Raw genomic sequence first — 23,208 nt, 5'->3', positions numbered from 1 at the left:
TTGGGGTTTTGGCCATCTTGCTGTTTCACCCAGGGTTCTTAACAGTTTTTTACCCCTGTGAAATCAGAGAGAGAGAGAACAAAAGACAGAGATAACCTTTTTTTCTGCCATGATTTAATGGCTTATCAGTCCAAGCATATGGCCTCTGTGACAGGTGGCCGTGTAACACTTTCCACAAAACACACATACAGCAATTGTTAAAGTCTGGTGCTGTGCTCTAGAGGAGTCCTACTGCTCTTCTAGATCACAGCAGGAATCATTTAAATGTAGCAGCACTTTTTTAAAACAGATTTACACAACAAAGTGCTACTATTTCATTTGCTGAAATGGTGGTGGGAAAAAAAATAAAACGTGCATTTCTGGAGAAAGGTGTGCAGTCCCTGGACAGATTGCACTTTTGCCTTTGTAAATCTACGCAGTTCTTTCACAGCTCGGAAAACACAAAACACACTTTAAAGCGGTGCAACAGCTGACTAGAAACAGAATGCATTGCAGGGAGATCTGAAATGTGATGCTGTGTGAGATGGCTGCTGCATGCCATGCTGCATGGACTAATGTAGTTGTCTATAAACTGCATTGCCAGTGCATCGCACCCCTGAGACTATTTTCACTATTATAGAACTACTGTAGTGTACTAATAAGCAAAGAAAATTAATAGTGGAGGAGGAGCAAACTGATAACTGCAATCATCATTTGGACTGCCTAATTGAAAAGCTGGAGGGAGAGTTAATTGTTTCAGACTATGCGGGATATTGAGCGACCTCTGTTGGAAAAGGTTAGTAACACATGAAATCACATTACAATTAAGAGAAGTTGCACAAAACTGGGAGAAAATACGCAAAATAAAATACCAACATGATGATGAGGCTCACTTATATATGACAGGATAACGAATTGACAAATCAAATAATCAAATAAGATTAAATAACTATTGCGCATCATACATAACTGGTATTAAATTCATTATATCGACTGTGAAGAGAAAAAGTTACAGAAATATCGACCCTGTCCAGAAACAGCAGGAAGTCAGGAGGTTGAAGTTTGCTGTTCACATTTGTCATGTGCTGAAAAAAGTGGCGCAGCCCATCAGCTCAGCGAGAGCAACCCAGATCGCTCAAACTTTTCAGTGCGCGCACGCCTTCATGTGTCCAGACTTGTAAATTGAAATAACTTCGTCCGAGCTCGTTGTTCCGCGTACAAAAGTTGCCCAGGCAAACTATGTGCGCTGATTGCCCGAGTGCTGGTGTGGAGAAGGACCGAGAGAGCCAAGTTTTAACCCCAGGCGGGATGGAGTCGCAAACAAAGCCACATCGCGGTGAAGGTGTTTGTCAGAGAGGATGCGGTCTCCTGCTGTCCGGTCTGGACGTAAGTAAAGGGGAGCACTGCTGTGTGGAGGCGCTCCGCACTGTCGCCGATGCTTTGGAGGAGAGAAGCGTAACTTTGGAACACGAAGCCCGGATAGCGAGGCTCAGGTGGAACAGGAGGGAGCAGTGCCTTTTAGCCCAGGTGTCAACTCTGCAGAACCAGGCTCAACTCGACGCACTCAAGTACCAAAGGAGGCTTAACCAGTACTTGGTGCACATCCGCAGTATTGCAGAACAGTTAGCTGGTTACTGCAAGGTGAGAGGTGATTTCTCTAAGGCTATTTTGTGTAAAAAATGTCATTTATCAGTTGAGAAACACACAACACTGTGGGACTTTTTTTGTTGTTAAATGTGTGTTTGTGTTGTTTTATTTGACTGAATCAGAGTGACTCCAGCCTAGCTGCTGACATGGAGAGCAAGGTATCAGATAATGAGGAAATGGCACAGGGTCAAACCAAAGCACACCAGGTAAGAGAAGCACACTGCCCATAACAGCTTCTCAATCAATGTCATATTCAGGCTTTAAGCCCTTTTGCTGACATGGCCAGTAAATGTGGCTGATTCATTAAAAAAAAAGGAAAAAAAAAAGCTTCACAGCATATAGTGCTTATCCAACGTGCCCAGAGGCAACAGTGCACGTGCTTTTTGAATTATTAAATGTTAAATATCTGGTAGTATCCACTAAGACACTTCTGGTGTTGTTGAGAAAGGATGTGTTTCCTCCTGCTGTCTTTCACCTGCTGCTTCTGCTCAGCTTTAACCCCACAGCAAGTTCATTCTGTGAGTAAATGTTGACTGTGGGATAGCAGTCTGTCTGAAGAATGCTTAAACAGTAGCAGGTATTCTCTCATCACACTTCCTGCTTATTTGTCATGTTTGTGTAGTGGTGTAGTGTGTACTTTAATTTTGTGTAAGTTTATTTACAAAGGCATTGACTTGATCACTTTCATGCACATTTCAGCCAATCATAGCATCCTCTGTATCTTTTAACCTACAGAGAGTAAAACAAATGTAGGCCAGTGTCGAAACTTATCAAAAGAATCACCGAATGACATTTATATTGAGTTGCAAGTGCACTTATTAATGCATTTACAAGCCATTAATATATTAATGTCTATCTCCTAAATAAACGGACTTCCATTTTCCAAGCCGCAAGGTTCAATCTTCAAGTATCTCTTCAGATCTCAAATAAGTCGATCAGTCTGCAGCGAAAAGACTGGAAAGGCTGGAATTTCAATGTTTTGACATTTCCCTTAAAATGAGGTTTGGTTAATTTTCTGGAAGAACGACTGATGGCTTTTTAGAAAAACTAAAAAGCCCACTCTCACTTCTGTCGTCAGCAGTTTGGATTAAATGTTAAATGCCTGTTTTTGTAATGTGTTTTCTCCAGCCTGGGTGTCGTTTTTGTGTAATTGCTCACAACCGTGTCAGTATATAATTGATGAGCTAAACTGCGTGGACACGTTTTGTAACTGCTTCTGCGACTTTGCTGCTACAGAGGTTTATTAAGCCCGTTGCTTCCAAATCTAACATTAAGCTCTTGTTTTTGGTAAGCTCACAAGGTAACCTGAAAGTTTGTGTTATGGCCAGGGACTGTGTTGTGTTTGGGCTGCTGGTGGAGGTGGATGGGTTTAATCGTGGTAATGGTCACGTAAAGTATCTCTCTAATTGCCTGCAGCATGCTCAGAGTGCAACAGACTCACTTTTGATTAATGTGGAAAACTCTCCTCTGCCAGCCCCTGGCAGCAACACAGCATCTATTTTAAGCTCTGTCGTTCTTGTTTTTGTTTAAATACTCCTTTCTAATATGTCTTTTAATATTTATTTATTTTTTTAACAGGTTGTTTGCTTCTTTTTCTTTCCAAATGGATTTTCCAATACTTTGGAGTGCTGGGTTGCTGTTCATAAAACATGGTTTTCAATTTTAGAGGAAATCCACTTTGCTGGAAAAGCGATGGGTCTTCTGTCTGTGTGGACAATGCAGCTGGGCGACTAGTAAACATCCCAGCAGAAGTTATGGCTCGTCAAAGACCTCTTTGTGTGGTTGGAAAGCAGGCCTAATGACACTTTATTGAGCCCCTTTAGTTATGCCTGTCACGTTTTCCATCCTAGAATTGCACACATGTAGTGCTAAAATGGAAAATGTGTTGCAAGTTACTGAAGCAGTGGTTCTCTCATTTCAGACAAAGGAGGTAAAACAAAGCCCTTCTCATTATGAGTCTGGGTAAAAGAAATATGTTTGAAATACATCTTTTATCCTTGATGGGTACATATAGCGTGGCCTGCAAAACTAAGACTAATCAAGATGCGTCTTTTTTCCATTTTTTTTTTAAATTTATAACACTAACTTACATTTTGTTTAATATCTTACTGCTTTACTGACAGGATAAATAAACAGGTATGGGCTGCACAAGTCTGTATGACCCATGTTATCTAAGCATGGTCTGACAATGCTCCAAAAAGCTTATTGAGATATAAAGAATGCTTTTCTTATTTTGGCGATAGTATAATATTGCCAAAAGTGCTCACCAGTCTAAATCATTGAATCCAGATGGTCCAATCACTTCCATAGCCATAGGTGTATAACGTATTCCATAGTCAACTGTTACTGGTATTACAGTATATTTATTTGTATTATGTCAAAGTGGAACGAATAAAGTGATAGTGGATGCTGAGGTGCATCTTGCACAGAGGTCACCAACTTTCTGCAGACTAAATTGGTACATAACTCAGAACTTCATGTGGCCTTCAGATTAGCTCAAGAAGAGAGCATAGAGAGCTTCATGGAATGGGTTTCTCTGGCCAAGCAGCTCCATCACAGCCTTACATCACCGAGTACAATGCAAAGGGCTGGATGTGGTGTAAAGCATGCCGCCACTGGACTCTATAGCAGCGAGACATGTTCTCTGTAGTGACGAATCACACTTGTCTAACTGACCAAGTCTGGTTTGGTAGTTGCCAGGGTAACGCTACTCGTCTGACTGCACTGGGTTAAGTGTAAAGTTTGGTGGAGGGAGGATTATGGTGTGGAGTTTGAGTTGAGTTGAGCTCTGCAATTTAGTGAAAGGAACTCTTAATGCTTTAGCACCAAGACATTTTTTGGACATTTCATGCTCCCAACTTTGTGGTGACAGTTTGGGGTTGGCCCCTTCCTGTTCCAACATGACTGCACACCAGTGCTCAAAGAAAGGTGCATAAAGACATGGATGAGCAATATTGGTGTGGAAGAACTTGACAGGCCTGCACAGAGTCCTAACCTCAATACGATAAAAAAACCTTTGGGATGAATTAGAGCGAAGACTGCGAGCCAGGCCTTCTTGTCCAACATCAGTGACATCTTTTTAAACCCTATGGAATAAGGATGGCATGTCACTTTCTTGTTAAGTTTGTTATTTCTCAATTGTTTCACTTAAATTAAAAGTTAGTATTTTGAGTAGTAAGTTGATTCAGATTTTCAGATGGCGTTGTAATTGGAAACTTTCTCTGTTCTTATCTAAACCTCAAGTAAATGTAACTGGTGATAACTAATGCAAGATTAAATGCTGGTTTCACTTCATTATAATGTGGAAAGCGAAGCCTAGATTGCAGCTTTTATGAAAATAATCTTTCAGTAATGAGGGAGACTTTTGTAATGTAAAATACTCAGATGCCAGTTTTTCTTGGTCAGTGATCCTGATCATTCCTGCAGACAAGAGCTTGCCGATTTGTTCAGTATTGTATTTGAAAGAAACAAAGGAAGAAAGAGGAGAGAAAAAACATTTGTGAGGTGGCACTGGATGGCGGTTGCATTTTTCCATGCAACTCTGAGATGAACTGATCTATTCCAACTGATTGTGTGCTCACTGGCCTAACACTGAATCCAGTCGGTGACTTTGAGTCAGGTTGACAGTTTTGCTATGTTGAAAAGGGATAATGGAAGTAAGGCACGACACTGAAACGGCAGCAGGATTAGTCAGCATTACAAAAACACAGCAACATTCATTTCCCCATGAAATTTGCCCCATGCTTGTGTAAAGCCAGATAAACATACAAATGAAACCACAGCTGAGGTACAGTAAAACAGTCCCACCATTCCTCCTGTCTCAAACCAGGACCCTCAGATCTACACTTTTGACCAATACTGTGCCCGTGACATTTCAGGGAAGGCTTTTTTTCTTTTTCTTGAAGTCCTTTTAAACTGGTTAAGAGTGGGAGTGCAGTGGCCTCAAGAGATCCGGCTAATTCTCCTTTTTGTTTATACTAAGAGAAAAGGGCAAAAAGAGCAAAAGAATGGAGAGTACACAACTTGAGTATCAGTGTCATCAAAATCCCGTCTTGCGTGACAGCAGGGAGACGAAAGCAGTTCAGTCTGTTTGCTTGCATAACAAAAGATGATAAGATTGCTTCACAATAAGAGAAAAATCTACTTTCATGTCAGTTTAACTTTAATTTTTTTGTGTCTATTTTGCATTCCCAAATAAGGTGCTAAATGAGTGAATGCCTTTTTTCCTTGGAAGTAAAACTGCTGGCTGGGTTGAACGAAAAACTACCTGAGAAATATAGAAAAAACACATTTTTGTATGTCGCAATGGCAGACGTCTGATGGTGACATTGGTTGGGCCAACAGTTTTACCCATGTTTTTACTGCATGTCTAGACAGTTTTATAATCTCCTTGTGCTCCAATTCCCAAAAGACTTTGCCCAAACAGGAAAAACTGGCGGAAAATGCCTTTATTCAGAGAAAATAGCTTACTTATTGGTTTATAACTTCTTCACTTAAAGGTGGCAGATTTAGAAAACTTGGGCTTGGCTGATACAGATATTGAGTCAATCAATCTTTTCAAGTACTGCATAGAAGTAGTGGAAATGTAGGACGCCATGTTTTGTATGCTTCAGCCCTCTTGAGTTTTTTTTCTTTCCCCGTACCTGTTCTGCTCTGTTTGGTATGCCATGTACCCAGAATTTATACCACTTAAAGTGTTTGTTCTTCTGCTGTGAGAAAGAGGGACCGCCCTGTTCACCATTTCCTATTTCCTGTCCAATTTGACAGACACACACCAACTTTTGTGCTAAACAAAATATTGTTTTGGATTAATTTCAAATTTTCTGCTTGTAGATATTTGACATAGATAAGCGCTTAGTTCTTGCTTAATGTCGTAGTCTGACTTCTCTGCATATTTATATGAAATTCTGTTAATTGATGGAATTTGCTGTGTTTTCTTAGGTGTTGGTTTGGCAACTGAGATGTTTTTCCAAAACTGTGAGGCAGATATTGAGATTAGAATATTCCAGATTCCAAGGGTGTGTATGTAGACCCAACCAAAAACTGTGAGTGTAAAACATTTTGTGTGTGCTTGTGTGCATAGTTTATTTTAGCTGTCTGGGTCTGTTGTTTTAAGCAGGAGGTGTGAAAAAGAAAACCTTCTGCTAAAGACCACCACGCTGCTAAGAAGGGGCACTATGGGTAGCTTGTGCCTACCTGCTGAAAGGGGCCCTTTTTAAATGTCGGTGAGATGTTGGAGAGCCTGGTCTGTGGGTACAGCTGTTTTATTTTTACACCTTAATGTCCTTTTTGATTATGAAGCCTTGATGAAAGTTACGATGGTCAGTTTTCTGTTGGCATTTTATTTATACTTGACCTCAGCTGTCAGATTGTGGTAGGCAAATCAGCAAAACAACAGTGAGGATGAAGAAGGATGCTTTTTAACATCTTAGTAAAATATCTGAGAAAGGCTATTTATTTTAGTAAAATATTTAAATATTAGCGGCTGTTTAGAAAATTAAAAGAATAAATTAAAGCCCCCAAAGTAATCAGGAATGAAAAACATGTTGTTTTTTTTTATTTAAACTTTTTTTGAGGGACTGAGGTTTTTGCCTATCAGGTGTGCAGATTTCATATGTACTGTAGCTTTGCTCTCAGCTGTACCACAGGAAGCACACAGTGACTGGAGTGATTGATCATTTCATTCATCCTGAAGGGAGAGCACTTGGCTTTGCTCACACTTTAATGACTGTAAACCGTAGGCTGTATAAGTTCAGGATGCAGCAGCCAACATCTGGAAAAGAGCCTTGTGTCAAAGAGACTGTAAACTAGGAAGCTGAAAAGAAACTGATGAAATTTCCAGGTCGCTTCCCACTGGGGTGTTTGAAAAATGACTTTCATGCACCAGTGCTTACTTACAGTCATTACATGTGCAAACAAACACGTGCAGTACAAATACACATCCTGGTTTTGACACACTCAGATCTACATATCTGTGCCTCCTACTTCACTTGCCATTGATGCCACGAAACCCTTTGTACACAACAGCTCTCGTGCAACCAAGCAGTCGAGAAAATTGCTCGACGTGAAGCTGATTCAACCACTGAGCATCTGTGGTCAAATCCTAATTCGGTCGCCCCCTCTGTTCCCATCTTTAACATCACTGGGGGGTTTGGTTAGTCAGTTACCTGATGCCTTTTGAACTCACACAGAACCACTGATTTCCTGGAGACTTGATAAACATGTGGCTTAACCACATGTAACTGCAGCTGTTATAGGGAGACTACACTGAAAGCTTTGAGTCAGCATCGTGCTTTTGTGTGCACAAACAGCTGTGTGTGTGTACATACACATACTCGCTGCAGTGGTCACTCTTGCATCATGGTTCTCTGCAAAGGTTGTAAGGAGAGTGTAATGAGGTAATGTTGTGGTTATACCTGGGGGCAAAATTGGAGCCTACCACTGCTGAATTCATTACAGATGAACCCAGTGTTTGAAAGGCCTCTGTGGATTGTCCTCGACCGTGCATTATGGCTTTTATAAGACAAGATCACAGCATCACCTCTGGCCTTTCACTGGACATGCATCATATTCTCAAAGCCTCCTGCAGACTTTGTGCTGCACATTGATGCGCAAACTGAATTAAGACTGCCTCTGCTTTTGTCAGCAGGAGGATTAAGGCTTAATTACATCTGGGCAGAGGCTTCATAGTCAGAGAACCAACAGTACAAGGGAAGACCAGTGCGGTACATTAGGAAGGTGTTGAGGAATGGGATATAAGCTTGTGTAATATGCCAGGTGCGTTCGGGGTATTAGCAAACACTGGCATGGCACTGTGCGCCTGCCAAGATGAGGGATCAAAACAAAACTACCCTTTGGAGTCCCGGCTTTCATTCCATTTTGAAGGCCAACACTCGCCTGTGTCGGATACAAAAACAGTGAAACGTTTTGTTTTAAAGCTGCACACACATCAGCATATTAGATTTTTTTTTCTTTTAGATATGCACACACATACACATAAGCTCAACAACGCAGATGACACACAAACTAACACACACGGGCACAGACAGACAGATCATAAAGACGTTTTACTTAAATAGCTTTTGTTTGACCTCTGAGCAGCCAAAATAACAATCACAGCTCATTATTGTGTACCTCACAAAAAACCCAATGCTACTCTTCCAGAAATCTTACCCCGTAAAAAGATGGATTTGTTCGATCTTTTCCAGCTTAAGAACTTGGTTTATCACATTTTTACAGAAAATAAGACTTTAAACAGTTACAATAGAGAAGGTTTGCAGAGAACACCAGTCTAAAGTCTTTTCTGATTACAGTGAGTGAGTAGCTTCTTTCAGTAATAGCCAGAAATTGGTGTTTGCTCGCTGTAGCGCGACCTCTTAGGAACTAGTTAGTGACAGGCTTAGCGTGTTACTTTTTGCAGCCAGATAGAGCAGTCTAATTCTATTCCAATCATTGCCTTCATGTTGCTGCTGAAACAGAGGGAGGTTTTTAATTAGCTAAATGGACTTGGAGAGAAATTGACTATAAATATTCATTATGATTGCTGTTGTCCCGCAGATAAAGCAGGAGTTTTAATCCTGATAGTTTCACCATCTAGAAAGCAGAGTGATTCTTTCAAGCAGATCTTTTTCAGTGTTCTTTTTTTCACAAAAAGATAATTGAAATCATGAGCGTTATGTAGTCATTTCATAGCCAATGACCACATCATCGGTGCAGTTATAGTTATTATAGATCATCATGTGGGCTCATTGAGTTCCACTTGTGGAAGATTTCATTTTAGATCCTAATTTAAGACTTTTGTACAGTTGATCAAGTGGGGCCGCATTCCATAAGATGACTTCTTATGTTCATATTTATATTGTTTGGCAAAATGTTAGCATTTATATCAAAAGGGATATTACAACAAATATCACAAGTGTTTATACGTAAGAACAAATGAGAGTGGGGGGTTTGACATGTGTGTACGATTTAAAATTTGCAGGGTGTGCTCACAGAGCAGCCCACATACGTCAGTGTTTCTTTGCTTCATTTCCTGCTAATTGATCTCCACCGTGTAGGGAAGGAGGCTGATACCAATCTGCATGTGCGTGTGTGTTTGTGTAACTGCTGCCGATAGTGAGCCAGATATATTCGACCACAGTACAAAACTGGTGGTGCTGAGTCAGCATGTTGAGGTCACAGCACTGGTGTTGGTACCAGACCTCCATCTGGTTGTGCTAACAAAGAGGCACGCTTATCACTCACTACATCTGATAGTATCTCGGGGCTCCAGATTGGAGTTGGCTTCGCCGCCGGTTGTCCGCATTGAGAACACATTGTTTGTGTACGTCATGCGTTTCTCATTATCAGGGGCCCTTGATTGGCAGATTAAGCAAAAGCATGCACCGTGTTGGACAAGTCGACAGCTGAATGCAGTGTAGGAAGCGTAACAGCATGATCTAACCAGCAGATGGCAGGAAGCACACACGTGTACGCTGTGTCTCATGGTTATTGGCAAACCCGCACAGATGTTGGTAGTGCTCCCGATTTGCAGTTTTTAATCTCATTAAGATAGATTGCTTCATGTGAATGATTGATGTTTGGCTGCACATGTGACAGCTGTGTGTGTCTGATTCGCACAGCTCTTCCTCGCCAAGTGCTGTCATCAGCAACAGTCAAAAGTCATTATAAATAATACTCTGAAATTCTTCTAAATTATGCATACACTTTAGACATGTTTAAAAAATGTACTGTTTTTAATCTTGAACTGTGTCTGTGCATACGTGCTATGCAGAAGATCTCCATCTCTCCAGTACTTGAAAGGATTTGGTGCTGCTGTGCTCTCTTTCTCTCTCTCTCTCAATTCTAATCTTTCTCCCAGTATGACTCATCTAAGCTGTGGACTCTGCTTCTCTTCTGTGCATTCGTATCAAGTGGATCATATGGCCCCTCACGTAACTGCACGCTACCTTGCCTTTTGTGTTACATATCTCACAGGGTGGGTGTAGACACAGAAGTGGAATAGGATCTCTGCATAAACATGTGGTATAGACAGCTGAACGAAACACTTTTGAGGTTTAGATTTTGACTTGTTTAACAACTTTTACTGCCTACAGTGACACGCCGGAGGGACCCGAGGACAGACTCGCTTGTTGTTCTCCCCATTAGCTTGAACCAGTTGTTGATTAAGTTTCAATAGAGTCTCACTAGTTAGTTTCCTCCCACTAGCCTCCTAATGAATGCCGGGGATGATTTGGCTACGATTGTCTTCCCTCATCACTGCAAATGACTGTTGAATACTGCTGCATTGTAAAATCAATAGCCTTGGACTATCAGAGCCCTGAACAGTCACAGATTACTGATGAGGGTGATTTGAGGTGTTTAGCTGTGAATGTGAGTGTGTTTTGGCTGCATATGTGTGTAGACGGAGGGAAATGCAGAACGACAAAGAAGGCGCGCGCGTGTGTGAGAAGAGAAAAGAAACAAAAGAAAAGATGAAAACCAAGAAATATTGATCGTATCTATTTTTGTTCACACGCCTGATTGTTTCCTTTGAGATAATGCCTTGGAAGTAGACAAAATCTCCATCTATACAAATGACAGAAATTTCCTCTTCCCAACAGAGGGAGGGCTAAAATCGATGTCAGCTAGCAATCTGTGGCTAATCAAAGTGAATAGTTGGCCCCCTGTTGCAGACAGCAGCTTTAGTCCTTATTGTTTTTAAGCCTGTTTAATTGGCTCTGGGTTCCACATGCTGACAACGAATGGTGAGACAATGTTTTTGTTCATTTTAAGAGAATTTATTAAGCGTTTGTTTCTCATCCTCATCCAGTAGCGTACTGAGCGATTGTGTAATTTGGTATTCTCTTTGTCTTGACTCAGCTGCCTTTGGACGGGCAACTTGCTGTTCTTTGCTGCGGCGCAGGCAGTGTGATTCATCATTTTGGTACTGTGGTCTTGGAATTTTTATTCCATTTTCAGCCTCTTTTTTTGTGTGCTTTACATAGCTACATTATTTCAAAGGTCTTTCCATCTTATCAATGTGTATGTTTGTACACAACCAAAGGCCATAAATCAAAGCTGCATTTGCACTCTGCATAATGTATCTCATCTCATAATAATAAAGGAGGCTTCTATCAAATGTGGGCCAACCATGAGTGCCACAGAGCCGGGTACATTAGCTGTGGACGGCTGGTGATAAATCAGGCATTCACAGAGAGGATTGCCTGGCACAGGGAGCTCCCTTCAGAGGCCTCCCGGAGCTGTGCCATACGGTGAGGCAAGGCATTCAGAATCCCCTCCTTACCCGGTACCACAGGTCTCCAGGGTAGCTTTTAATCGCCACAAATGGGCGGCAATAACAACTGGCTATATTTTACGTTCTGTCCGATAGTTACGGCCTCCTGTAGCTTTTACGACAAGGAGATGTCAGGTTCCTGCCATAATTGGCTCTTCTATGGGGATTTTATGACTATGTTTACTTTGTGAGGATGACTATGGGATGCAGTGCTGTCTTAAGGGCCCGCTGGGTTTGGCTGGTTGATGTACTTTCCATTTGTTGCTACGTACAGTGAGGGTGTCTAATGGTCAGACACTGTATTGTCTCCTGATTGATGTATGTAAGGCTGAGGCCAGGGTGGTTGGAGTTATCTGAGCCCAACTCTGACCATCTTACTTTACATCCTTAGAGTCAGGGAGCAGGGAGCAGGGAGACCTGCTGCTGTCACTGTGCTGATGGATGGCTGCGATCTGGGCCAATCTGGGTCTATTCTCATACATTTCCATCCAGCCATAAGTGCTGGGGGAGGGTTTTTGCTCAATTCATTGGATTAAAGCAGCGAGCGAAGTGTAAGTAACCTCTTTAGTTGTCTTTAACCAGGCAAACTTGTAGTTTATCCTCCCAGTACGTTTCTGTCACAATGCAAGGCTCCTACAACCCACAGCAAAGCACCCTCACATCTCCTGGTGTGTTGTAATAATTCTTACACTCGGGGCTGACCTGCTGTGCATGGAAGCACGATGTTCTCATCAACAGATGAGAAACCATTAAACGTAATCTCCTCGTATGGAGAAAATTGCAATGCATCTCTCAGCCCAATGAGGCATGGCAGAATTATCTTTGTCTCCTGTTTTTGCCTTCCTTGTTTGATGTTAAAGTATGATGAGGTGATAAGAGGATATCCTCAAATGCAGACCGCACCACGACCCCCGCACATTAAGTCTCAAAAGTGAGCCAAGTCATTATCTTGCATTTCCTTTAATCTTACCTCTTGTCAGTGGCAGCATTTGAGCCCAAAATGAGGGCTCAGCGTTGGTCACACGGAACAACTAAAATCGAATTATCTGCAGTGTGAGCGAATGCACTGAATGACTTATTTGCTTTGCAGCTAATGTCATGATGGTGGTTGGGGCAGGTTTGTGGCATGTTATTAACTAACGTGTTACTCATGTCGAAGTACTTGGAAATCATTTCAGAAAAAAAATGTTCAAAATGCTGCCTTGAAGCTTTAATCGTAGAACAACTAATGCTTTGTCAGTCTGCATATCTGAAAATGTATTTTCATAGATTTGCAATATTCCAGTTCAGTCTGCATGCAGAAGATAGTGATTCAAAATACCCAGTGTAGTGTTGCTTTGCTGAGGATGCTCTAGGAGCTGACTTATGTGAACTTAGTGTAAACAAGCAATAAGAGCATACCAGCAGGAAAAGTGAAGGACTATCAAACGCAGCTTTTGAAGACATAATATTATGCAATTAGATATGTAATTTAATTATGGCTTCAATGGTTTAATGTTGAGAAAACACATTTGTCCCCCTATATATTTCTGCAGCATCTCTGCTTTTTGTTATACTCCTTGAGAAGGAACAGTGTTGCGATTTTTCTTATTTACACCAAGGTTTATACTGTCAGGCCTTACTGTCAGTGTGAGCAGGTTAGAAAGAAAATTGCATCCTATTGTGAAAAACCCAACAGTATAGAAATCTGTACCAGTTACCAGTTTAAAAAAAACCCCAAACAAAACACAATGATCCTGCTGTCACAGGTTACACACCGTGCAGCTTTCTAAGCTTTGGTGGTTCCACAGTCTACGAGGAGCACCTGTGAGAGCAGCAGCTGGTCACTTTGGAAGCAGATCATATGTCAGTACATGAGGAGAGGATTGCCATTAGTCACTTTTCAATCACTGCTCTGCTTTCTTAATGGGCTATAATGTACTTGCTCGGTCAGGTAAGAGCCACCTATCATATCACTGTGGTGCTGTTTTTTTTTTTATTGATGCCGAATTCTTGCAAATATAAGAATAAAGTAAATGTGAGAACCAGATATTTTTGGAGAACTCTGGTCTACATAAAGTCTGTTGTCTGTCTGTCACTGTATCTTGTCAGCATGAGGTAGCTTTAACATTTCTCATTTATATCCTTATTTTCATTAATATAATAATGTCTCATAACATTATTATCTATTTGTAGCTATTTGTGCAGTCACAAGGTCAGTCTCAAAGACAAACAGTTGTTTTTTCATGGTTGAACCTTATTATTTATTTATTTACTGTTGGTGACCACTTTTACTGATGAGCTGGTTCAGTGCCCATTCGAGGAACCTTCCTTTTTCCTTCCATTTATTCACATTTTTGTTTTTTTGCTTCAGTGAGCCTTCACCAAACATGGCTCTGCACTTCCCTCTGATGTGTAGTATTGTAGTGCTTTGGTAACCGCACAGTCCCACAACATCGCATTCATTATTTATAGTGATAAATATCCATGACATTGAAGGAAACGTGTGTGTGTGTGTGTGTGTGTGTGTGTGTAACAGAATGCTCTTGGCTTGTCAACAAGAGCAGACAGCACATTGTTCTACAAGTGGTTGTAGGAGTCTGTGTGTTCGTGCACGTGTGTTTGTGCGTGCCGTAATGAAAGTGTAAAAATGAGCCACAGCAGTCGCCCTTTTGTCTTCTCAGCTCCCTGCACCCGCTTCCTGCATGACACCATCAGACTGACACACTCCTTTGTGCTTTATAGCACACAGCTGGCTATCAGTGACATGTGCATGTATTTACCCTTGTGCATGTCTGATTGTGTCTGCGTGTGGCCACATGCTGTGCTGTGCCACTGCTGCACCTGTTTCATGTTTCTTATCATGCTCATCATTTCACAAAGCCTTACAGGCCTTAGCACGTGAGACATAAACACACACTCACCCACCTCGATGAATAATTAAGAAGGTGCCATGTAGATAAGAGGCCAGTGTACCTCAGAGCGCCAAACACGCTCGGATTAAACGCTTTTTGTTTCCTCCGCCATGTGTTTGACTTCTCGTCTGCAAGTTCTGTCAACGTTCACACACACACACACACACACACACACAATTTGACATGAGTAACTGCGAAAGGTTGAATTTAAGGGGCCTGTTCACTCATGTTATATAGTGTTTGGGTTTATTTGTCCAAGTTTTGAGAAATCAGCCTCTTTGATGTTTTACCCCTCCCACCCAAATCTATTCTAGGGCAATAAGACTTTTTTGGATTCTCAGCATAAAAAGAAGATATCTAAAAAATTCAGTAGTAACACCTCTTGCGTCTGTGCAATCCAAACATCTAGCTGCTGTCAACAGTTTTCACTTCCTGTCAAACTCCTTGGAAAACAAGCTAGTACTAAAGTTTTCATGATTTTGTGTTAGCTTTGGGTAAACCCACCCTCTTTTTTTCCTTTGTCTTTTTTTTAGTTAAAGCACCTAATAAAACGATTCCCCTAATCCCATACCATAAAATGCGTAATTACAATAATAAATGCAAAGCTGCTGTGCCGAGGCCAAAAAACATTTCAGAGGAATTATCAGTGTGTTTGCATTTCTAGGTCTAGCATGTCGTCAGTGTGTAATTGAGGATGCTGTTATCATGGCAGTCAGAGCACTGAGAGCCATTAACAGGCCAGTCTTTAATGACATTCTGTATTATGGATGCCTTGTGCGTACAGTTTCATCAGAGGTCATAAACACTGGCCAAGTCAGCAAACTCCACTCATTAAGAGACATTTAAATGTGATTATTTATTGATGCCTCTTTTGATCTATTGTCCCGGCTGCAGTGATGTAAGTTTTTATTTTTCATGTCATGAGGCCTGGTTGCTGAGATTGCCCAGGTTAACAGCTGTATTAACTAATGCAATTAATGTGGTCTTAAAAAGGATGAAGGGAGAAGAAATAAAAATGGCGAAGGCATGCTTTAATAAGCGTTCCAACAAGTCTCGCATGCAAAACCCTTCAGTGGGAATTTTCCATATTTTGGAAAAGGTTTTGTTCAGTTCAGTTCAGTTCATTTTTATTTCAAACATTTCAAACATGTGCCTTCACAATCATTAAAAAAATATCATTCCATTATTTGTTTGAAAAGGAGTAGGCTGAAGTATTTACTTATTTGTCCCTACCCCCTCAAGTTTTACCTCTCATTCATTTATTTATTTATTTTTTGTCTTTGTTCAATTTAGACAAACCCAAATATGGTGAGAGGTGAGACTTCAGTACTTTCTAGAAAGTGTGTTGTGGGGGAACTAATGAAAGGACTTAAAAAATCAACACACATTTGATTAGATTTGTAACAAATAGCTAATTTCATGGACCATGTAAAGTTTTATTGGCCATTTTATGGGATGCGTTCATGGAGTGCCAACACAGTTCGCCTGTTTGACATTTCCTGCAGCCAGGATGATAAAGCTGTTGAACCGACACGTTTTATGAAAGACGTTTTTGCTCACTTACGATTTTATTAGACTACAAAAAGCCACAGACCTGCTCGTGTAGCCGCAAAGGGCCGTGAACTAGCTGAGGAAGAGTCATTAAGAGTTCAAGCGCTATCAAGGGAATAAATTAGACCGCTTTCTGAGAAGCGCTCTGATTCCCACAGAACTGTCACACTTGTTTTAATGCCAAAGTCCTACCCTGTCAATGGTATTATATGTGGACTAAGACATTCTTGCTGAGAGCGACATGTCTTTAGTAAAATCATATTTATCTGGTGTCAGTAGTTGTTGGTGTAAAGTTTTTATTATCTTTTTTTTTTTCCCATCTGTGGCTATTTAGACATAAGCCAACACAGTCCAACGACAAGAGCGAGGGTGCTGCTGCATTAATTCTTCAGTGTGATTATGGACACCCCCTCTTCAGCCTTGCTAACACACAAATCAGTGAGCATTCTTCAGCGTTTGGCTGTAGGATGTTTTCATTCCTGTTTAGCCAGTTCCATTGATTAAAGGAGCGGTGTAGTGTTGCAGCACTGAATGATCTGCAGTGCTTTGTACTATAAAGTATACACAGTTATGCCTTTATAGGCCCTATTTGAACCTTTATATAATATTTATTTAATATAATTTTCTAGCAGATTTTCATAAAAAAATTTATCCCCATTTATTTAGCTGAATCTACAAAAATACCAAAGATAACACAGTATAACGTATAGAATAGTATTTTTACGCCAACTACATGTTTTTCTACATTTAACATATTTTGGCATGGTCTCTTTGAAAATTTAGCAAAGCTGGATAAGTGGAGGACAAAATAAAATGCTATCTACAGCAGATGAAGCATATCTGAAAGGGCTGTCCTTAAGAAATAGGAAATAAACACGCAAAGCTCTGACACTGGACCTGAGAGACTCATGTGGCCCTTCAGTTGATCCATCTACTATTCAGTGAAGCTTCATCTGAATTGGCCTCAGTGGAAGGGTGGCTGTCGAGAAGCTGTTCTTAAGGAAGAGAAATGGGGAGAAAAGGCTGAGGTATACCAAATTACAAAAGAACTGGACTGAAAATCAGCAGCAACAAATGTGATTGGAGTGATCAATCCACATTTGAAATTTCAACATTGTTGAAGTAGAGTGGGATCATCAGGACAGAGAACGGAACAAAAAAAAACATTCAAAAAGCCTGGAGAACTATTCCTGATGACTACTTAGTCGTGTAATGACAAGAAAGCCTCCTAAGAGAGCTCAGGCTGTATGGAAGATTAAAAATGGTCATACCAAATATTGACTTTCAAGATCATTAGAAGTGTGTATCTTTTGCCTTTTATACTGTATTTCTATGTATTCTTGCACACGCTTCAATAAATCATTGCAGCTATTTCTTATTTTCCTTCTAATATATAAAGAAATGAGGGGTGACCCAAGACTTGGATTTGACCTTTAACCAGCAGTGTAGAAATGCACCAAGATGGATAGTAACTTGAGGGACACATTAAAACTCCTTCTTCTCCTAACTTAGCTCTTAAAATATCCATTCATCCACAAGCGAGCAGCATTTCCCAATTAAAATTATTAGAATTTAATTTCTTTGGACCATGAATATCTGTTAAAAAACAAACAAAAACCCCCAACAAAAAACAACAACAACAACAACAAAAAAATCCACCCAAAAACTGACAAGATATTTTGGTCTGCACCAAAGTGTTGGATCATTCAGTTATGTTGAGAACCACACACATGTCTAAATGCAACATGAATAAGCACAAGACAAAGATAAGTGTTTATGTTAGCGTCAGCAGAGCATTCCCGCTGTTTGTGAAGGTGCTGGGGGACCAGATCAACTGAGACCAAACAGTGAAGGCCTGCTGGATCGAAAATTAGATAAGGGCCTTCGGGAGGATGCATGCCTGGCTCTACATTCTTAGATGTGTGACTACACTGTTATCAGAAAAACAAGCACAGGTAATCAGAAACACAGTAGGGGAGGCAGCACCTCAGTGTGTATAAATGCTCACTGGTGGAATATTTTAAGCAAAATGCATTTTTCTCATAAATGATGGTTGGGGTTGCATGAAGAGTGTTTAGAATTATTGTTACTCCTTGAGAGGATTTGGACAGAGAGGCATCTCTGATTTTATATATCATACACTCCCCCACCTCCACTTTGTGATAGTGTATATATCATAATGGCCAGCAGCAGTAGCAAGTCTGTTTTTAGACAGCTCAATATATCCGTGTTATCTCTATCAAGGTTAAATAAGCAATCAAATCAATCAAAAAGCAATCTATCAAAGAAAAAAAAATGGGGGGGGGGAAACCTAAGCCTGATTGGAGAGCTGCAATTTTTCAAACGAGCATCACATTCACAGGCTATATATTGCACAAACAATTTCTTATCTGGCATTAAGCATGAATAGATGTGGGGCTGGGGCTCTTGTCGAGGATCAGGAGGGGTCTAACTGATTATAGGTGGATCTAGAGGGATTGGTCTGCCTTAGTAGATAAAAGAGGTTGGCAATACAGAGACAGGCTCCATTCATCAGACGCAGAGGTGGCACGTCAGCCACTTTTGTACAGCACTGCAGGCTGACGGATGGCTCTGCTGCTGACATAAAGACATCTGAGGGGCTGTCATTATCAACGTGGTTCTGTAGCCAACAGGAGAGGACAGTGGCTAATCAAAATCAATGGTAGCAGGTAGCCAGAGTGAAACCGAGGAAGCAGACACTGAAATTAACCTTGACACGGCAGCAAGTTAGTCGAAAGTTTGCAGCCAGAGTTTGTCTAAAACAGTAAATTTCATTAGCAGCCTATCAAAGCAAGAAATCAAGACCGGAAGCTCATTCTGGGGATTTATTTTTTTGTGTGTGTGCACAATGTTGTACATTTAGCTCCGCAGAAGTTAAATAATGGAAAATACTAAGGATGTTATGTTTGAATTCTTTTTAATTAGGCTTTCAGTGGAAGCGAGTGCCCATTTGCCATCTGTGGATTTGGTGGATCATTACCTTACTGTTGCCAGGTTTTGTCATAAGTCTGAATAGAGACATAGCTGTTCAGAATTCTTCACATGGGATAGTCTTAATGCTCTGTCTAATTGAGATGGATATGTTTTTAATGACTGGGATTCATTTGGTTGTTGGCTGAAGTGATGGTGTGCAGGGACAGAGAAAAAGAGAGCGGAGAGCATGCCGCGCTAATAAGGATACTGTGGCCAAAGGTTACTGTTGAAGCTCATATTTGTATTTCACTTGATTTCTGTGGCTGAGTCAGAGACCATTTCTTCTTCTTTTTAATGGGGTAGCAGTAATTGCATGTCTAATGGAGGTTCACTCTATTGCCTGTTAGCTTGGCAGCAGTGGCTTGCTGCTCATTTATAAAGCGAAGGGAGGGCAGGGGTGTTCATAGTTAGAAAGTCATGACATTAGCAGCAATTTTAACTGTATACTGCTTAATAGAGGGCTAACACTACTTGTTATTGACAGCTTTGGATGCCCAAGAGTATTGCTCCCGCTTATTTAGGGACATGCACATAGCTCCAATTGAGGATTAGAAGATAAACATAATTAATCCTTGATGGTTCAATAATTTGCAGGATCTGTGTTGACAGTATCTCGCCCGGTCCGAGGCTTCAAATATCTACCGAGTGTGAGCTGTTGTATGATCAATGTGCTGTTTAGAGCCAGCTGGAAAAACCACCACAAAATGGGTTTGATTTTTTTTTAGGGATGCCATAATTGTGACCTGCAGAGAAATGGTGAACACACAACATATGGCTGTGCTCTGACCGATAGACCGGCACATCAAGTGTGTCACAGTGCCTCATGTACCACAAGAGATATGAGAGTGTGACGGCTGCAGATCATTAGGATCCCACAGCTGGGAGAATAGCCTTCAGTCAAACATTTATCTCTTGTCGTAGGCACCACAGTCGAAAAGTCTTTGTTCGCCCTTAGTGCACCTGATGGAAGCCATTCCTTTTCCGTGTCCTCTAAAATCCATGTAAGGAACGACTCTGTCAACCTTTCTTCATCTCTCACTGTGTAGAAGAGAAATACACTTTCACCTTGGCTAGTTTCAAAATGATCTAATTTCTCTTAAAAACATTACACCCTAGCCTCATCGGAGATGCGCATATCCTGTCACTTTACTCCCCGGCCGTCACATCTTTCTCCTCTTTCTCACAAACGACCAGTCAATTAGCCGTCTTATCTGGAGTCTGGGGCTTAACCTGAGCTAGTGAGGAGACGAAAGTTGGCCATCATTTCACCAGACCTTGTTTCAAATGGTGTCACATCTTCCACACCCGACCCTGTAAGCTGATAGAAGCGTTACTAAGAAACATCAGAATTAATTTAAGACGGGACTGTTTCATTTTAAAGCCCTTGGAGAAATAATGGTTGACTTCAGTGAATATGTCATTGGGCTTCCCTTTATTCTTATGGATGGAAGCAATGTTGTGAAGGTCTATAATAAGGATAACTAGTTACTTAGTTCAACTATGCAAGATTAGTGCATTTTGTTTAAATGCTTCTTTTAAATTACTTTGAAATATGTTATTTAAGGACAAAAGGCAGTTTACTTAAATTGTTACTTATTCTAAGTACAGCGCTTTATTATTCATTATGTTGGGCAAAACTCCATCCATTTACATCCATGCGCCAGTACGTGGTCAGTGTTTGTGAAGCTGTCAAACAGTCACTCATTTCATAGGTTGGGATAATACCGTGATGAAAGATGAGCTCACCACACAGCAGGTTGTCTACTAATCTAAAGGTTGTTGGTTCAATCCATGGATGTTCCACTCTGCAGGCCAAAGAATTCTTGTGCAAAAACCAGCCCATAACTGATGATGGACACATTGAGGAATAAAAAAATGAAAATAAAGTTCTCAACATTGAGACGTTCCCATCCTCTGTAATGTTATTTAAATAATCTCTTTATACGCATCCACAGTCCACTCTTGCTCATTAAGTCATTAAATTTGGAATCTCATTTTCATGAGTGGGCTTGTTTGGAGGGTGGGCATCATTACATATAAATTAGATTGCTGTGGGTTGCCAAGGAAGAGACCTATCTTTGGGGTTACCAGGCAGGGGAAGCAGTGTGTTGATGATGATGGTGATGGGAGGATGAGCAGAAGGGTTAGAAGATATGGAGTTGATTACTTTGGGTTGCCATGGCAGAGGAGACTAATACAGCAATAGCTAGCTGGTTCTTTCACTTGGCTGCAGTAGGAATGGGAGAATGATGAGTATCTAAAAATGAAGATTAGATTGGTTTCATTCTCTAGCTGTGCAAAACCATCTTCTAGCATGTGATGGCAGTTAACAAGGAAGTCTTTTGCTTGTTTAGGTTTTCCTCTCTATTGACCCTCTAGTTAGATGAATATTTGTACAACAAGCTATCTGGCTAAATGACATTCTCTCCCAGTTTTCTCATTTTCTTCTTTGGTGATTTCTTCCCTGTTCCTACCCTCCTCAAACGCTTAAGTTCTTGCTGTTTTCCCCCTTGACGCCCGTCGCCTCTGCCTCTTCATGTTTACCTACGGTGCTGTTCCCTCTGATTGTCTCTCCCAACAGTTGATGAGAGTGTTGATTGGTTAAAGGTGGTCTCTGAGGTGGGGTCAGCAGGGCTGGCAATGAGCCATCCTGCCTCACTGTGTCACAGCAGCCTGCAATCAGGCGAGCAGGATGAGACGGTGCCTGTGTAGACGCTCACCACTGTTAAGGGCCCACAGACACATGTGGTGCTTGAACACACAGAAAAGTGGGATTGAGTAAGAAGGAGGAAACAAGGAGGGAAAAGAGTCAGACACAATAAGGGAAGCAGAAAAATAAACAAGTGCATGATAGGACTGGAAAATAGTCAGCCACTGGAAGAAAGCAAAGAAACATAACAAGAAATGGGGAGTGGAGTGCAATAACATGAAATATTTGCCCATCTTCTGAATAATATCCAACCTCATCGATGTCCTGTGAGATAATAGCTGGCAGACAGGCACAACAAAATACAGATCATAGGGTCTCTCGTCTGCAGCTGTGTAATTAAGCAATATCACTGACAGACATGTATATAATAATATTACCGATGCCATCAAAGGCTGAGGCTTCATTTCCCTGACACACAAAGGAAGAGAAACACACATCAGTCATCCCTTTGATTTCCTCTCCACCTCCTCTGATTGACTGCAATCCTATCGCCAGAAGGAAAAGTGAGAGATAGAGCTCTTTATTATTATTCCTTTTAGTCCCAGGGGGGATTAACATAAAAAAAACCACAGGATTATCTTTCGGGGTTTTCTTAATTGAAGTTAATCAGAAGCAGTGTTTCTGCGTGTCACAGTTGTTGCCGGGGTGGGTTGGTCTTTGTTCTTCTCAAACACCTTTAAGATTCTTAATGAACCATTCTGACACTGTGACATGGGACCTCTCCTCTAGATCGGTGGTGACAGTTAATTACAGTCGGAGGGAGGGAAGTGTCTGGGAGACGGTGGCGCTACACTGGCATCGACCTGATCTGATAACTCGTCTCCAAAAGAATACGAATTCTGTAGCGATGTGGGTGTGCTTGTGTTCCTCTTTTTGATGAACTGAAATAGTTCAAAGAGAATATGAGAATATATGTGTACATAGAGTAACGTCCTGTGGCGGCACCTCTCTCTCACTGCATGCTTTCTTGAGGAAATTCAAATATTTCAAGGGGAGATAAGTTGTTTTATGCAGAGCAAACAATATAGAGATTAGGTTCTTGTTTTAACTGAAAATCTTTTGACGATTTATGTTTTTGTTTTGTTTTTTTGCTGAAATGTTAGCCGACGTTGAGGTGGAGTGGGGTCATGAAGCCTGATAAATTTAAGTTGGCAGCC

The 23,208-nt window shown here is 41.0% G+C and overlaps 1 protein-coding gene across 1 annotated transcript in view; it reads left to right on the top strand.

Annotated features, from left to right (window-relative positions):
• The first annotated feature begins 425 nt into the window (after positions 1–425).
• LOC309710080 (PDZ domain-containing RING finger protein 4) overlaps positions 426–23,208 on the top strand; it is a 116,538-nt gene continuing 93,755 nt past the window's right edge. Inside the window, exons 1-2 of the mRNA XM_082539275.1 lie at positions 426–1,620; positions 1,749–1,832. Coding sequence (XP_082395401.1) covers positions 1,219–1,620; positions 1,749–1,832 — 486 coding nt within the window. The 5' untranslated portion in view covers positions 426–1,218. The remainder of the gene's footprint in view (positions 1,621–1,748; positions 1,833–23,208) is intronic.

The sequence above is a fragment of the Aulonocara stuartgranti genome, assembly GCF_965226115.1.
Source record: "Aulonocara stuartgranti genome assembly, chromosome: 7".
NCBI lineage: Eukaryota > Metazoa > Chordata > Actinopteri > Cichliformes > Cichlidae > Aulonocara > Aulonocara stuartgranti.
This window is presented reverse-complemented; position numbering and strand designations above follow the sequence as displayed.